The 18,490-nt window shown below is 39.8% G+C and overlaps 1 protein-coding gene and 1 long non-coding RNA gene across 5 annotated transcripts in view; one reads left to right on the top strand and one right to left on the bottom strand.

The window, feature by feature from the left end:
- Window positions 1-1,399: 1,399 nt before the first annotated feature.
- Window positions 1,400-13,140, bottom strand: DUT (deoxyuridine triphosphatase). Of its 3 annotated transcripts, XM_082647413.1 has the most exons (8): window positions 12,575-12,761; window positions 12,072-12,152; window positions 11,805-11,943; window positions 9,679-9,770; window positions 7,984-8,028; window positions 2,676-2,750; window positions 2,446-2,516; window positions 1,400-1,523 (listed from the first exon to the last, which is right to left on the bottom strand). In XM_082647413.1, exons 1-8 carry the CDS (start codon window positions 12,696-12,698, stop codon window positions 1,467-1,469), a joined length of 684 nt encoding a protein of 227 aa, XP_082503539.1. In that variant the 5' UTR covers window positions 12,699-12,761; the 3' UTR covers window positions 1,400-1,466. The 3 variants fall into 3 exon arrangements, with proteins under 3 accessions (XP_082503539.1, XP_082503541.1, XP_082503540.1); XM_082647415.1 differs by lacking the exons at window positions 12,072-12,152; window positions 12,575-12,761 and adding an exon at window positions 12,948-13,140; XM_082647414.1 differs by lacking the exon at window positions 12,072-12,152.
- LOC309818029 overlaps window positions 12,550-18,490 on the top strand; it is an 84,482-nt gene continuing 78,541 nt past the window's right edge. For both annotated transcript variants that reach the window (XR_014296304.1, XR_014296305.1), the window contains exon 1: window positions 12,550-12,689. This is a non-coding gene — a long non-coding RNA (uncharacterized lncRNA). The remainder of the gene's footprint in view (window positions 12,690-18,490) is intronic.

The following is an 18,490-nucleotide window of genomic DNA, read 5'->3' as shown; positions in this document are numbered from 1 at the left end:
GCTCAGACCATATCTCTTGGTAGTCACATCATACTCTTTGTTCTTACTCAACTGTTACTATGTATTGGTCAGGGTTCAGAGAACCCTGACTGGTTAGTTTAGCAGAAAAGAATTTATTTAAATTTTACTGACTTCAGAAATAATTTATACCGTGACCCAGTACACACATGCACACATAAATATATAATTCAAATAATCTTCACAATATTTACCCATCTGACATGTTGTCCTCTGCTGTTTTTCTATTCATTTTTTTTTTAATGCTAGTTATGACCCACTGAGTTGATTTCATGACTCACTAATGAATCGTGACCCATAGTTACATTTCCGAAGTAATGGAAAACACTACACTGCAGGGTATTAAATGGCCTAGAAGAATCTAGAGAATCACTAGAAGGACAGAGAAAAAAACTCTAACCTGTGTTTCCAGGAACTGGGTGGCCAAGAGAGCTGCCAGCTCCAGAAGCATTCCATCTGTGTGACCCACACCTGCAAAATGATGCCTTTTGAGTCTCACACTAGTGCACCTGATTGAAAAAGTCCTGGTGTAAAGGGGTTTGGGAAATGCAGAAAAGGAAAGCACTCCAAGAAGGCTGCAATAGATGTTAATCAAGCTAATTCATGCTGCCGAGACTTACTCAAAGGTACTTGGTTTGGACAAACCCAGTGGCCTAAGCATCCCTCTTTATATCTATTGGTCCCTATTAAATTGTATATTTTCTTGGGTGCAGCCTCTTACTGCTACTTTCGTGAGGGAAGGTCACATAACTACAGTTTACTTGACAGAATGAAATTCAGAAGAACAAACCAACTGGAAATTCCCAAGTTACATTTCCTTTCACAAACACACCTCTACCAAGTTAACCTGGGGTCTACAAAAAAGGGAGGTTAAAAAAAAAAAAAAAAGGATAAACCTAAAAATAAAAAAAATAAACTGAGGATTCTCTTCTTCCCACCCACAAAAAGAATCTTAAGTTTAAAAAGACATCTTTTAGATCACTGAAGAGAAGGGACGAATTAGGAATAATTTTAACTTCTTTTTATTGTCCTTCAGTTCAGTTTATACAGTAATTTGTATCTGTGAAAGAATTCAAATTTATTGAATGAAAGGCATTGCTTATGATATATAAAGCAATTAAAAAATAAGTTACTGAAGGGGTAATATATAGCGAATTAAATAATACAGGTTTTGGGGTAATTGATGTGCATTTAATTTAAAAGAAACTGTGTGAGGTCACCACACAGATTTATATAACAGTTAAATGCAGAAAAACACAAGAAAGTAAGTTTCTATGTGATCCCAACAGAGGTATCCTTTCCTTGATCATAAGAGAACCCTGAGAATCCAAGTATTTTTAGAAGCTAAAACTGTTTACAGAAGTGCAAAACACCAAAACACTTTAAGCAAAGCCTTTATTTTCAAGGAAAAAAGTATATTTTCTCATTTTCTGTTCTTGTCATAAATTTTAATTATTTCCAGTGGAACCAAAACCTCCTGAACCCCTTTCAGTGTCATCTAAAACCTGAAAAGACATAAAGGTAGTAAGCCATGTAGTTAATTTCAGATGTTCTTTCAGTTCTCTCCAGCTCCAAATTTGTAAGACTTATATTCTTGCTATAGCATTGTTTCAAAAAGGAGATTACAGAAAATTAAATTTTTAAAGTTTCATAAATTAAAATATTGAATAAGTTCCAAAAAAGCTAAGGGAACAGTAGAATTTCACAGACTATTTAAGTGGTTTATTATCCAAAGTAATGCTGTATAATAGCTATGGAAAACAATTTCAAGAAATTCTAAGATTTAAATTTTGCCTAAAATAGGACTAGTCACATATTCTACCTCAGATGGTCCCCAACTTAGGATGGTTTGACTTATGATTTTTTGACTTTATGATGGTGCTAAAGTGATTTGCATTCGGTAAAAACTGTGCCCCAAATATTGAATTCTGACCTTTTCATGGACTAGTGATATACGGTGTGATATTCTCGTGATGCTGGGCAACGGGAGCAAGCTGCAGCCACCAGCCAGCCACGCCATCACAAGGGTGAACCACTGATAACACAACTGTTCTGTACTCATACAACCATGCTATTTTTCACTTTCAGCATGGTAGTCAATAAATTACATGAGATATTCAACACTTCCTTATAAAACAGGCTTTGTGTTGGATGCTTTTGTCCAACTGTAGGTTAATGTAAGCATTCTGAGCATGTTGAAGTTAGGCTAGGCTAAGCTATGATGTTCGGTAGGTTAGACGTATTAAGTGCATTCTCAACTTAAGATATTTTCAACTTATGATGGATTTATTGGGATGTAATCCCATTGTGAAGTCGAGGAAGATCTGTATTTAGTTACAAATAGCATACTAAATCCTCAAAATTTTATTTCTCCTTCACTGAAGATGTTACATCATGTATTCCCTATTCAGCTTTTAGGATACTTACTTGAACTTCCTCTATTTCTGGGTAAAATATCCGTTCACAAATGAGCTGTGCAATGCGATCACCCTTTTTGACTTCAAAGGAAAAACACAAAACAATTTATTACTGATACTGATGCATTCTCTGTATCCTGCCTTGTACAGTACAATGAGAATTAGAGTAGCATGTGTTACTTAGACATACGTAACTTGGAAAACTCATTGCACTTATATGACTGCATGTATTTGACATACCTTCGAACTTTTCTTTGCCAAAATTAAACAGTACAACACCAACATTTCCTCTATAATCTTCATCTATGACACCAGCTGGAAAAAAGAAAAAAAATATTAGCTTGGTTTATGGTACCGAAAGATTAAGGGTATATGATTACCTCAGAATCATTCCTAAGTAGCTCTGAGAGTTTTATCCTTACAACGAATATGTGAATCTTGCTCTGGTACTATGTAAAGCCTCAAAACTAAGAAATTACTAAAATGCAAATAAGAATTAAGAAAGTGGTCCTAATTTTCCAACCTGTCATCCTTACAAATGGTGACCACTACCTACTCTAAATTGGGAGTAGGCACTTAGCATCTCAGACAAGTCATCCTGAATTGCTCTCTCCAATCCTACTGTCTATTTGTGGCACACCTGTCCAAAAGACTAAGAGAAAATTATGATTTGGGTTTTAAAGGCTTCTCCTGGTAGCAACTTCCCACTAACATCCAGATTGAAATATGATTGAGTCATAAATAAAAATGTCAAAAAGCCTAAAGATCTGCAGTAGAATAAGTCAACGTTAAGCAGCAGTCTAGCAAATATCAGAACATTCCATTTTTATAATGAAAATGGAGCTGAATCATTCAGTTCACATTCTTCTTCTCCTTTTAATTTAAGCGACCAGCCTTTCTCAGAGCATCATCTGTCAGAAGACATTAGCACATAAGCTTAATAATGAGTACACTTTTACACAGAACCGTGTGTAATTAGTACCTGTTTGAGATTATAAACACAAAGGCAGCAAATCTTTGCAGGAGAGAAACTTGAGCCAGAGAAGTACATTTACCAGACTTGCTAGCATTTATCTTTGGGCCAAGAATCCAAAACATTTCCATAAACACAAGCACAGATAATATAGGTGCACCAGGCCTTCTCATTTCCTTTTCTAATATTGAGAAATAATTCACAATTCAATGGCTCTTAGCATATTCAAAGTTGTGCAAACACGACCACAATCAATTTTAGAACATTTTTATTACTGCAAAAAGAAACCCCCTGCCTGTTAGCAGTCACTCTCCTACCCCCTTCATCCCCCTCAGTGCCTGTCTCCTTTTATACATGATAATTCTTTCCCCCCAGTTTGTAAAATGCTGGATAGGATTCATGTGAATCTAATTAAACGTAGCTCCATGTCACATCTTACAGCTTCTCATTAACACCTCACTTCTTTAAAAAACAAAACAAAACTCTTATCAAAGAAGAAAAAAGAAAATAAAAAGAATCAGGAATTTAGCTCAATGGGTACTAATGCTGGTTGGTCAGACTCGTAATTATTTGAAGGTCAACTGAAAAAAATTTTTTTTTCTTTTTTAGAACAAGGGTAAGCATCCCCTTTCAATTTTCTCATGTAGGGGGAAAAAAAAAGCAAAATTTTAAAAAGTTCCACCATGGGGAAAAATATTCAGAAAACCAACATTTTAGATTTTTCCAGTGGATTAGAGTAGTTTAAATGAACCCCTGTGGTTTATGCATGAATTACTAGGGGTAAGTGAAACTGAACTTAAGCACTTCTTAAAAGGTTCCTGATACAACACTTTTAAGAGTTTGAATTAAAGATAAACATATTTTTAACAGTGAGAAGGGTGAGTATAAAAGTGGCTGAAAGTGGTTCATATCATGTCTAGACTGAAGGAAACAGTATTCTTTTCTGGTTCTACAGCAATAAAACTTTGACCAATTCAAAAAATACTGAAGCCTGGCATCTTTCCCCACTGCCAGTTGATCATTAAATTAGTCCTTGATATTTATTGAAAGAATGGATATAAAAATGAGACCAGCTGTTTTCTATATTATCTAGATGTAGAAAGTTTCAGCTGCAGGAACAGTTTAGATCAGAGTTAATGAAGGAACCCCTCAGTAGCAGGTCATTCCATGCCTCCCATGCCGGAACAAATGACCACACAAGGCCTTGGCATCTCGATGTGGGAGTGCTGAAGTACAGGCTAGCACTAATTCACCTAGAATGCATTGGATGAAGGCAGTGTGGGCTGACTTCTGAACTCTTGTTTCATTACACAAATAGTACAAATACATATGAAGTAAAGGCCAATAATGTTCCCCAATCCTCCCTCAGGTAGCCAATGTTACAATAATATATTTTACACATTTTCTTCCACCTAAAATATTATTGATATCCTTGGGCAGTAATATAGCTAAAAGTCATTCTTTTAGATCCAAGATATGGAAATACAGCACCATTATTTCTATGTAACTATTCTCTTACGTAACATCAGATATTCAGGTCGTTTTCACATTTTCCCCATAATAATCAAGGCAGTCCTTTACATACGTTCTTGAGTGTTAGTGTTTTTTATTTTCATCAAATAGTTTCAAAAAAGCACTTTCCTGGGTTGAAGGGTGTGTATATTTAAAATTTTAATGGATATCGCTAGATAACTTTGCAAAAGAGGTATAGCAATTCAAATTTCTATCAGTGACACTGAAGAATGCCCATTTCCAAACTCTCTGACAGTACCAGATAATAGCAATCTTTTAAATTCTGGCCAATGTGGTGAGTAAAAAATGGTATCTCATGGCTTTATTTACATTTCCCTGATGACTAGTGAGGCTTGGCTTTTTTCCTCCTTACGTGCATTGCACCTCGTCCTCTTGTACATTTTATGATCAGTTTTGTTTTTTTCTTATCTGTTTGGGTATTTAACTCTTTCTCATATGACTTGCAAGTATTTATTTGTTTACTTTATGGTATCTTCTACAATACAAAAACACTCCTTTTTGTAAAGGCCTTTGCTATGTATCTGTAAAGCAGTCCTATCACACTTATATGTTTGGGTGTCTTGAATTCTGCAAAGCCAGATTATCTGCCTAGATTTTATGCTTGGCACACAGAAGTTTGAAAAGTCCTTAACTAAAAGAAATGAAGTAATTTGAAGCCAATTTAAATGTATAACAAAAAAAAGGCCCTTCTTTTTTTTTAAGTATGAATGCCAATAGTATAAAAAAAACTAATAGTTCTAAGTTCATTTATTACTTATTACTCAAAGGCAAACTGACCTTTAAGAAAAACACAAGACTTATTCCTTTTCTACGTAAGGGACATAAACATCAGGGATATTTCTCTTCATGAGAAAGCAGAAAGTATTTTGAAGTTATCACTGGAAAAATCATGCATTGGAACTGGCAGAGTGATTAACTGACTTCAGGCAAAAGTTTTACTGTGTCAAGACTTTGGCATGTCATTTGTTGGAAACCCTCTTTAGTGAAAACTATCCCCACCTACCAGATGTGAATTCTGAACGGAATCCTGCATACTCAACTTTTCCCTTTGACCCTTATTTACAGCCTGGGAATTCTAACAACATCCCTCTTCTGAAATAAAAACTGTGGCCAACTATGATAAACTTGTGCCTAAGAGACATTTCTAAGATACTATGCATCCAAGAACACACCACAATGTGATTGTGTGAATAATACCACACCAACCACCAGGCAAACTAACTTTCCACTTCTTTTACATGAAATTTTTTCAAAGGATTGTTTTAAACAGAGCAAAAATTAGTAACAAAGTCGGAAAAAGTTTCCATTTAAAAAAAAAAAGGTCTGATAAGTCCCTAAGGGACAGGAAATATCAGATACATTATCATTCAATCTTCCCATCATTCAGGGACAAGCACACTAATTTTCATTGTTACAGATACGGAAACTGAGGCTCAGAAAAGTTAAGTAATAACTAGCTTGTTAGTGACAAAGCTGGGGCCCAAATCCTGTTGTTATTCCAAAGCCCATGTTCCTTTCACAACCCTTTGAAATTTATTTAAAAATATATACAATCTTTTACATCCTTAAGTTATAGGCCTAAGTGACCATACTGACCTTGTAAAAGTATATTTGAAAGTCAAGCATAACTGAACCCAGGCAATCCTCAGCCCCCGAGGTCCCTCCGTCTCAGTCAAACTCTGCTCCTCTTCAGTCCCTAAGACCTACTTTTAGGCTCCCGACTTGCCCCACAGCACCATCTAGTGACGCCATGGGGAGACAGCCCAGGGACAGGCTTCAGCCACATGTTAACCCCTGAAGTGCAGGTAACAGTGAGCTAATTCAGGGCAGGGCTCCGCTGGTGGAGGGAAGGGGCAGGGTGACTCACAGTATTTAACTGCAGTGGAAAGAACAAGGGGACTGGAATAATATGGATGGATTCCAGTTTTTAACGTATCAACTTGGGCTCATTTTTTTTTAATAAATTTTTTCATTTATTTATTTTTGGCTGTGCTGGGTCATCGTTGGTGCGTGCAGGCTTTTCTCTAGCTGCAGTGAGCGGGGGTTACTCTTCATTGCGGTGTGCGGGCTTCTCATTGTGGTGGCTTCTCTTGTTGCAGAGCATGGGCCCTAGAGCGCATGGGCTTCAGTAGTTGTGGCATGTGGGCTCAGCAGTTGTGGCTCACGGTCTCTAGAGTACAGGCTCAGTAGTTGTGGCGCACGGGCTTAGTTGCTCTGCGACATGTGGGATCTTCCCGGACCAGGGCTCGAACCCCTATCCCCTGCATTGGCAGGCAGATTCTTAACCACTGTGCCACCAGGGAAGTCCCAACTTGGGCTCATTTCTGAGCCAGTTTCCTGGTCTGTTAAAAAGTAGCTTTGTAGGGCTTCCCTGGTGGCGCAGTGGTTGAGAGTCCACCTGCCAATGCAGGGGATACGGGTTTGTGTCCCGGTCCAGGAAGATCCCACATGCCACGGAGCGGCTAGGCCCGTGAGCCATGGCCGCTGAGCCTGCGCGTCCGGAGCCTGTGCTCCGCAAGGGGAGAGGCCACAACAGTGAGAGGCCTGCGTAACGCAAAAAAAAAAAAAAAAAAGTAGCTTTGTAAAAACGGCAAGAGGTGGAGAATTTAGCATACCCATTTATGCGAGGGCCAGGATGTCTTGTTAGAGAAGCACTCACTACAGTTGCTTAAATAATGATATAAAAGCTTTTCCTTTCCTTATAATAACAAACTTCCGTCTATGAATAGAGTCATTTTTGGACTAAATGCGGATTATCACTAAACCAAGGCAAAATCCTATCTGTCAGATAGTGTCTAGCTTATTAGGAAAATAACATGCATTTCACATAATGGTCATTAAAAAATTAGACATACTCAAATAGCATTTAAAACTATATCATAGTTGTAACTTCAGAGACAGAAATTTCTAAAAGGAAAGACACAACAAAAATCATTTTCTTTTCTTGATAAAAATAAAATTTGTCATTTGATTACTGCCTCTTAAGCAAAGACAAAGTAAACACTTGCAAATATTTACAGAATAAAAATGTAAATATATTACCTCCTACATCTATGAAGTGTTTTGCAGCCAAGCCAGAACGTGGAGCTACAAAACAAAAAAGGAGAAATTGACTGTCTTAAGAGGGAAGGGCAATACTTAATATAACTGACACAATTCAAGCATGTCAATCTCATCTCCTATGACATCCGTATCTTAATCTTAACCTAGCAGATGGCTCTGAATTAAAAATGTATTTATCACATTGTATTACCAAAGTAGAAAAGAACAGTTTAGAAAATGTTGACAAGGTTTAATTCAAAACCAAGTTAAACCACTCCAGCATGTCTTTAGGCAACTGAGGATCTATGGTGGTGAAGCTGTGGACTGCTGGAATGAACTGGGAGGTGAACAAGTGGGGAAAACTGTAAACAACTCTGTCCAGACGTCTGGTCACAAAGGGAGGATGGTAGCTGGCAGGGACATGGGGCAGAGGAAGAGGACTTTTATTTTAAGGTAGGAAATCAGAGCATGTTGCAGTATGGGAACAGACATACATGGGACCATGCAGGATGGGAACATCATACTGGGAAGAAGGCAGAGAGAGAGAGAGAGGCATAAACGCAACCACAGAGTAGCAGAGCTTAGCCTAGAACTTGGAACTCCTACTCATAATTCAGATGCCAAAAGACATGTTTGTATGAAACAAATGAACCAGAGTAAGAAGCTAAGTTTATACCTTATTCTTGCTGACTTGAACATCAGGCCTACCATTAATTACCCTAACTTCTAGTATTTTATTCCAGAATAACCTGTATCAGGCACTTTGTCAATAAATGCTACACCTTCCTGCCTTCACTGTTATCACCCCATCTCCTAACTGCCCCCCTCAAAATACACTAAAAATGCAGTCAGTGCTGGCAAAAAGAGATGAAGAGAGCGCTCATCTCATTTTTCTTTTAAAGGCTGAAGTATTAGCAGTTCTCTGACTCGTGGCTAACAAGACTCCCCCAGGGATCACAGTTCCATTTGCTCCTTTATGTTTACTCTGAAGTTAGTCAGCAAGTAATTATGCTCTTGAAAAGAAGTTTTAAACTCTTTCTATAGTGACAACTGACTCGGGGCAGAAAAGTCAAACCTGTTGACTTGACCTGCATTTTGTCCTCTCTCCTCCCACTGTGAGGCATTTCCCTCTAGTGCACTGAAGTGCATCCCTTACCTAGCACACCCCATGAGAGGATACCCAAAGGGGGAAAGGCTAAGGGGCCTGATGTTTTCAGGGGTTAGAAACTTTACTCTCATAAGATGCCATGTGCCATTATCCTGAACCTGCCTCTTTTTTCTTATAAAACAAATACCACCTTCACAAAGAAATCTGACTTCATATGCAATCTGATCCTTGAAGGGGGAGTTGGTATAAGACTGGAAAAAGCACCAGTTAAAAATCACCTATACTTTCAGTTTTTCTCACAGTGAGTAGTTGTGAAAACAACCTCCTGGGCCAATGTGAGTGTCCTAAAAGCTTAAGTAAGGAATTGAAAGAAAAAAAAAAAAGCAAAGCGATAGAGGCAAAAGTAGATACGTAAAGGAAAGTTTTCAAATGACTGCAGTTGCCATCACAGGTGGCACGTCTTTATTTTAGGACACAGGCTGAGCAATATCCCTTCCCTCATTTATACCCCAAATGAAACTAAGATGAAAGAACATATCACAAAGGAAGAGCCTGACAAAGAGTTACCTGTGTCTCAAATCACTTACCTACTCTCCCATAGCACCCAGATGGAAGAGCTATCTGAATGTCTGTTTTCACAAGGGCTTTCTCCATAGGTGGTACTGTGTAATCATAGGCACTAGGAAAATAATCAAAGATAACTGGTATTTAGATATAGTAATTCTCTGTGCATTTTTTGGTGAAAGAGATGACATGTAAATGTATTCTCCCCTGAACAAAATTTTGTTGGCAAATTGAGGTAATTATTTAGCAGGAGGGGGCTGAAAGGCAGACTTTAAAAGGTATATGCTTCACTAACATGGTATGAAAAGAGGAAAATAAAGAACCAAGAAAGAAGGGTAGATAATAGCAAATAATAGCTAACATTTATTAAGCCCTTACTGTGTGCCAGGCACAGTTCTAATTGCTTTGTATAACTCATTTTATTCTCACAACAATCCTCTAATCGTTAGGGAAAACATGTAGAAGGAAAGGAGAAAATAGATGGCCAACATAAATGGTGGTGGGGGGGGGCCATTGGTTCAGCTGTGTTGCATCTGTTCTGGTCTTGGTAGTTTACCAAGCTTACCAAGCGGTGGCCATGAACTTCACTGGCTGAGGGAGAGAGCTGACCACTGTGAACAGGCCCTGGAGATGGACACTACTGAGGAACTGATTCTCTAAGGTCCACCCACCAAATACTGCTACTTTGTTACTACTGTAGCCCTCTCCTTGATAGAAATTTAAGAGATTTTACAATAAGCAGAACTGGAAGTTACTTTTGAGCCCTTAATTAAGACTGGTAAAGTGGTGCTATATTTTTACTTCTTTCATTGGAATCTCCTCTCTTGAAATAGTTAAAACTCTAATTTATCGAAGAGATATTTCCATGTCTATTTCAGTATACAGAAAGTCACCTGTGTTAGGAGGATGCTTACAAAGTATCTTAAATCGAAGTCTCTCCTAAGACTCACAACAGCGTCCAGATATGGTGTAGTCAATGTATATTCATGTGAATATAGAGTGTATATTCATGTGAATATAGAGTGAATATTCATATTCACTCTACTTTTATTCATGAAAATAAAGGGCTACAGCTTCAGCCACAACAGTCGATACCTCACTTTTCTTTTTCCTTCTTTTCTCCCACTATCATCACATACTCCTTTCTTCCCTTCTGTGGTACTTATGACTTAGACCAGTGGTTCTCACATTAGAATTATCTGGGATGCTTTAAAATAAATCCTAAGGCTTGGGATTTAGTCATGTAATCAACACCCCCTCCTCCCCAATATCACTTTTGACCTACCTTAATGGTTCTAAGAACTGGGGACAGTAGTCAAGTGGGGAAAAAAAAAGCACTGAATTCAGGGTCAAAAATTCTATTATATTCAAGCCCTTGGGCAATTAATTCATCTCTTCACAAACTCCCACATCTGTAAAAAGTACCACTCATCTACTTCAGGATTGTTGTTGAGTATTAAATACATTAGCACATGTGCCAGTTTTTAGTACAGGTAAAAAGTGCTGTACAAGAGAGAAGATGGTAGTATTACTAACATCCCTGCTTTTCATATTTGGACCCTTTTGGAAATTTCCAGTCCTTGGAGTGAACCTAAATATGGACATATAGAGAAATGTTACTAACCCTTAAAGGTAGAAGCAACTTTCATTAATCTTTCTTAGCTACCTTATTACCTAAGAACCTAGGCTCCTACCGTGGCTTTTCTTTCTACTGAGCACAGCATCATTCTCAGGCCACTCCTTGAAGGCCAAAGTGGGCCTTCTTCATCTCTACTCTCCACTTTGAAAGGGTGCAATAAATGTTGCAAAATAAATAACACCTGGGCGGACATTCACTGGTATTTACCACTCCACACTCTGCCCAAATCCGTATTTAATTTATGCTAAAGAGGAAAGCTAAAATTTTCAACATTAAAAAAAGGCAGAAACCCTATATAATGCAAAAAGCGTTTGTTTCTGTACTTTTAAGCGTCTGTTTCAAGTTTTGGCAGCAGCGGGCTGGAATGTAAGCTAAGCTGAGAGCGCTATACTTCGGAAACTGGGACTTCTCCGCGAGAGGTAAGGATGACGGGACAGAAGGCGGCCCTCTCAGCCTCTTCGCCCGGGCCGGCCTTCCTCGGGGACGCGGGCGGACAGGGTGCCCACTCACCTGTATAGGTCATAGCCCGCGGCGCGCTCGGACCCCTTGGTCGGAGCGGTGGCGTGCTCCGAAAGCCGGACAAAGCGGAGCCGCATGCCGCCTTTCTCCGCAGGCCGGGCCCGTTTGCTGGGGGAGATGACTTGTGCCTCTTGAGAGCAGGGCATGGCAGGGCAGAACGCGAGCACAAAGGATCAGGCGGAACAAGAGACAGCAGGATGAGCGCAGCGCACCAGTTCTAAACTTCCCGCCGAAAACTCCCCGCCCCGCCCCCCTTACCCCTCCGGACGAGCCCACGGTTCTGGCTGAGAGGGGAGATGGGTCTCAAATTTGGGGCTGGAAATCCTCCTCGGAAAAGATCTGGGAACAGAAAGTACTGAGCCTTTTCAAGCTTTCCAAACTCAATGCATGGATCCAAAGTTAGTGGCAGCTTCTCTGGCCTTGCCCTCACCCTAAAATAGAAAACCACTTCCCTTCCCCATGAGGGGACGCGAATGAACTCGCTCCCGCGCCGCTGGGGCTGCGGTCCCTCCCACTCCCCCCCAACGCCCAAAGCCCAAGGGCTTCCTCGGGCCCTGCCTGTTGGCCCGCCCCATCTGCGGCCAGGGGACGGGCGCGGGGTCAGCCGGCCGGCACCCAGCCTCCCCACGCCGTGTCCTTCCAGCCTGGGCCCCGACATTACTGGCGCTGCGGCAACCTCGGCTAAGACTGCGGGCGCTGGTCAGCGGCCGGAGCGCCGGGAGCTACACGTCCCCCCCGCGGGGTGGGATCGAGGGACGAACCTGGCCTGGAGGGCCCTGCGGCCTCCGTTCTCGGTCTTGCCTGGCGCGCGCCGTTAAACACAGAGCGGAGCAAAGACGGAAGGAAATGGTAGCTGAGCACTGGGCGAGGGCAGAGGTAAGTCATTTGCCCGGGTTTGGGCGCAGGTTGGTGCCGCTACTGCAGGCGCGCGCCAAGTCTGCACCGAAAGACGCGTCCCAGTTAAATGACCTCGGAAGCAGTAACCGCCGCCGTTTGACGAGGGGCGCACGGAGGCGGCGCATCAACAGCCCTCGGGCGGGCGTAGGCCCGGGTCCTCCCGGAAAGCTGTGCACTCGGCGTCCTGAATCTCGCTGCTGCCTGGGGCTGCCTCTGCCTCCCTCTGTCGACTCTCACCTTTCATCTGGCGCTGGTTTTCCGAGGTCCGGGCCCAGCGCTCTGTCGATTTACCTGGGGCGGTGCAGCTCGCGGCCATGACTCGCTGGCTTCTAATCTCAGGGGCCCCCAAAGCGACGGAACCGCATCACGATGCCCGTGACGGTCACCGCTCAGTGCTGCGCCCTAGGCGGTGGGCAAGGCAGCGAGTTCGATTTCCTTCCAACACTGAAGAGTGCAAGCTGGAGTGTTGTGGAGTGTTGTTTATTCTCAAAGGGGGCGGGGGACACAGTCTTGAGGATAAACCACAGGGACATCTCGGTTGAAATCCTAGCACTCTTTCGGATGACCCCACAAGAGCACAGAGGAGGACCCCTGTAACTGATTCGAACAAAGGTTCCGGGCCACACTGGTATAATTTACAGTGGGGATGAGTAAATAACTTTTCAGGTAATTATAAATTGATTTTTCTAGGATACGACTATCTCCACTTACCTCTGGAACTGACGCTAAAATCTCAAAACTAAATTGTAATGCATTTTGTCAACAGAAATACAAACTATAGGGCAGTTTTAGGAAAATGACAAATAAAAATGTTAGGGAATTGTTGGGGAAGTTTTCAGACTTCCTGGCTGTGCCTTTCCTTACAGGCCCCACCTTTTCGGTCTCCTTTACTGGCTCTTCCTCTTAAATGCTGGAATTCCTCTGGGCGAGGAATGCTCTATTTACACTCTTCACCCATGGCTTTAAATATCTGTACTCTGAGGACTCCCCAAATTTATACCTATAGCAAGGTGATCTGGGCCCTCCTCTTCAACCTTCTCTAGAGCCTTCTGGCTCACGCCTGTTGCTCCTGGCCACAGTGGCATTCTAACAGTTTCTAGACCCACCAGCCTTTCCTGCCTGGGAGTCTATACACATCCTTCCTTGATTTATGCTCCATGTGTTTCAAGTCTCGCTCATCTCTGAAAGAACTTTTCTGACAAACAACTGAAGTAGCTGCCCTTTGTTTCCCTCACCACCATTTTCTAGCACACAATCAGCTTTTTTCTATTCACACCACTTGTTACTACAATCTGTATCTCTTCTATGTATTTATTTTCTCGTTCATTGTCTATTTGCTCTAGTAGACAGAAGCTCCATGAGGGCAGGGACCAAATGTGTCTTCGTTCACCATTGTACTCCTGGGGCCTAGCTTAGTGCCTGGCTCAGAATGTGCTTGATAACTATTTGTTGTATGAATGAATGAATGATAAGAGATCTCATTGCTCTTCCATCGGGACCCTGCATATGATCTCAAAGTCTTCTGATTTTTCCGTCCATTCCTTTAATGTTTAATCAAAAGTTTGTTCCATATAATGCTTTTTCAAGGTCTGCACTGAAAAACATCAATCCCTTCCTAACCCCTCCACAAACACCCTTCCTCAACTCTCACTCCTCAGGGGCAATACTTCCAACTTTTTTTGGCTCTTTCTATTGGAATCTGCCTCCCTGTTTCTAAATTATATGTTGCTATTTATTTTTTTAATGGTATAGAAATGGCCTTCTGAATTAGAGTAGTTGAGGATTAAGTCTCTTAACCCCCTCTCCACCCCATTCTGCCAATAGTTTTGTAACAATTTTTTGTGTAAGTCAGCAGTTAGTATTTACTTTATCATGACTGTTAAATATCGACTTCGGAGACGAGTAATATGATAGGAGTATTTCATTTTTTTACACCTGTCCCCCTCAAGTTTATAACTGCCTTATTTTCCTATTTTAATTGGTGATGGTGTTTTTCATTCACCCATTGCTTGTTTTCTCCAAATGTTCCAGGGATCCTGTACCTTAAACATCTATCACATCAAATGAAACACTGAAACTTAAATCCCCGATCAGTTCAGATTTTCCCTCCCTCACTCCTCTATTCTTTTGCTCTGGTCTGTGCAAGTGACCCTCTAGTCCTGCTGAATAACTGTTATCCTGGGACTTCCCTTTGCCCCTATCTTATGTTGGAGCCCTGGTTTTATGGATCTAGTATCTTCCTTTTAGTTTACTTCCTCATTTTGCTGCAGTACTTTCTCTAGTAATTTCCTAAGGAAGTTTGCATTAAAGATAGTTTGAGTCCTTGCATATCCTAAAATGTAGTGACTGTAATGACTCCTTTACCCAGACCCACGAATGAAGTGAGCTTCATTCGTGAAACTTCTTAGAACCAGTAGTGAGATCTGCCTTATCTTTTATAACACTTACCATATCATTCATTAGCTATATACTCCCCTTGTGTAATCATCTCAACTACATGCATTTATCTTTCACATTAGTAAAAGTCATAAACTTTTATGAATGCTTTGAAGCACCTACTTCAGTATTTTACACTGGAAATGTTTTGTTTGGCTCCTTATAATAGCTAACACCAAGAAAGTATTAAGCTATTTCTTCTATTAATGTGGAGACTGAAAATTATATTGTTGTCACTTTTCATCTGAGTTTATTTTAGATTGAAAAGAGAAAAGGGAATAATCCAGCTGGAAAAGAGTAACAGGTTAGGGGTCTGAACCACTAAGCATTTAAAGAATATTCCTTATGACACTGAAATATAATTTTATATGAAAATACACCTTAAATTCAAGATACTACAGTAAAGAAGAACCAGACATGTTTATTTCGTGCTGTATATTGATCAGAATATAATTATCCTATCAGTCATGCTGATAATTTAATTACTTAAATCTTGTGCCAGAGTGAACCTACTGAGAATGCAAGTCTGTACTTTCAAGCAAAGTTGTCCTTCCTATCTTTGCCATTTTAGGGATTTTTCTCTCTTTTTTTTTTTTTTGGGGGGGGGGGGATTTTTCTCTTTTTAACAAGAACATACATGGTGATTACTTTATAGTCCAGGTATATTCTAAGTGCTTTATAAATATTAACTCATTTAATCACAACAAACAGAGAAAACAAGTGCTATTACTATCCCCATCATACAGATGGGGAAACCAAAGCACAGAGAGGTCAAATAATTTGCCTAAGACCACACAGCTCACAACCAGAAAGAGATGGAGCCAAGAGTCAACTTCAGGTAGTCTGGCTTCAGAGTCCTTGCACTTAGCCACTCTCTGGGTTTATATATGCCTAATGAGACTATGACAACTCTTCTTAATACTGAACCTGGCCCTTGTTCTCCAGGTCTGGGAAAGATGTGTGTAGAAAATTAACCAGACATTCTTCGTTTCACAGTTGACCGTGGCCTCCTTATTCAAACATCTCTTCACTGGGACATACTCTGGTTTTCCTCCCACATCACCTGTCTCTTCTCAGTCTCTTTTCTGTCTCCTCTTCTCTTTTCAACCTTTTCTCTTGCTCAAAATAAAAAGCCTTAGAATCTTGCTTCCTCCCCTTTTCTCTCAGATCTTCCCTTATCTAAAAATAGTCTTCTTCTAAGCACCACCTAATGCTTTACCCTATTTGATTTTTCTTCATAGCACAATACTACATGAAATTATGTACATATTTATTCATTTCACTTGTATGTTTCTTCCACTAGCATGTAAACTCCATACTGGATTTAAATCTATCCTAATTTGGGCTCCTATCATATGTTCTCTGTTTGTTTTTACCCCTTGTGCCTTTTAAATTTTATTATTTTATTTAAATTAATTTAATTATTTTATTGTTTCACTTTTCCCTCTATTAATTTAGAAGTTTTACTCTGTGATTCTGTTGTTTCAGATAAATTAAAACACACATGCTTAATTCATGAGTTTCAAAGATCTAAAACAAAATTATTATCTTTCTTCTGGATAACATAAGGACCTTAGAATGCTTTGACTCCATTAATTTTTCTTTTGGCATATATACTATTATTGTCTGGTATTTTAAACATTTTTTTTTGTTATTTCTGACATATACATTTTAAAATAATAACTACAATTATGACTTATAACATTATACCAGAACATATAAGATTTTTAGAAATTTCATGTAATGTCTGAAACATTTATATTAACGTATTTCCATACAAATAACCCAAAGAAAATTTAGTACTACTTGTTTTTTTTTTGTTTGTTTGTTTTATACTGCAGGTTCTTATTAGTCATCAATTTTATACACATCAGTGTATACATGTCAATTCCAGTTGCCCAGTGCAGCACACCACCATCCCCACCCCACCGCGGTTTTCCCCCTTGGTGTCCATATGTTTGTTCTCTACATCTGTGTCTCAGCTTCTGCTCTGCAAACTGGTTCATCTGTACCATTTTTCTAGGTTCCACATACATGCGTTAATATACGATATTTGTTTTTCTCTTTCTGACTTACTTCACTCTGTATGACAGTCTGTAGATCCATCCACGTCTCAACAAATGACTCAATTTCGTTCCTTTTTTATGGCTGAGTAATATTCCATTGTATATATGTACCTCAACTTCTTTATCCATTCGTCTGTTGATGGGCATTTAGGTTGCTTCCATGACCTGGCTATTGTCAATACTGCTGCAGTGAACATTGGGGTGCATGTGTCTTTTTGAATTATGGTTTTCTCTGGGTATATGCCCAGTAGTGGGATTGCTGGATCATATGGTAATTCTATTTTTAGATTTTTAAGGAACCTCCATACTGTTCTCCATAGTGGCTGTATCAATTTACATTCCCACCAACAGTGCAAGAGGGTTCCCTTTTCTCCACACCCTCTCCAGCATTTGTTGTTTGTAGATTTTCTGATGATGCCCATTCTAACTGGTGTGAGGTGATACCTCATTGTAGTTTTGATTTGCATTTCTCTAATAATTAGTGATGTTGAGCAGCTTTTCATGTGCTTCTTGGCCATCTGTATGTCTTCTTTGGAGAAATGTCTATTTAGTCTTCTGCCCATTTTTGGATTGGGTTGTTTGTTTCTTTAATATTGAGCTGCATGAGCTGTTTATATATTTTGGAGATTAATCCTTTGTCCGTTGATTCATTTGCAAATATTTTCTCCCATTCTGAGGGTTGTCTTTTTGTCTTGTTTATGGTTTCCTTTGCTGTGCAAAAGCTTTGAAGTTTCATTAGGTCCCATTTGTTTATTTTTGTTTTTATTTCCATTACTCTAGAAAGTGGATCAAAAGATCTTGCTGTGAATTATGTCAAAGAGTGTTCTTCCTATGTTTTCCTCTCAGAGTTTTATAGTGTCTGGTCTTACATTTAGGTCTCGAATACATTTTGAGTTTACTTTTGTGTAAGGTGTTAGGGAGTGTTCTAATTTCATTCTTTTACATGTAGCTGTCCAGTTTTCCGAGCACCACTTATAGAAGAGACTGTCTTTTCTCCATTGTATATCTTTGCCTCCTTTGTCATAGATTAGTTGACCATAGGTGTGTGTGTTTCTCTCTGGGCTTTCTATCTTGTTCCATTGAGCTCTGTTTCTGTTTTGTTCCAGTACCATATTATCTTGATTACTGTAGCTTTGTAGTATAGTCTGAAGTCAGGGAGTCTGATTCCTCCAACTCCATTTTCTTCACTCAAGATGGCTTTGGCTATCCGGGGTCTTTTGTGTCTCCATACAAGTTTTAAGATGATTTGTTCTAGTTCTGTAAAAAATGCCATTGGTA

Source organism: Grampus griseus (genome assembly GCF_964374135.1).
Source record: "Grampus griseus genome assembly, chromosome: 2".
NCBI lineage: Eukaryota > Metazoa > Chordata > Mammalia > Artiodactyla > Delphinidae > Grampus > Grampus griseus.
This window is presented reverse-complemented; position numbering and strand designations above follow the sequence as displayed.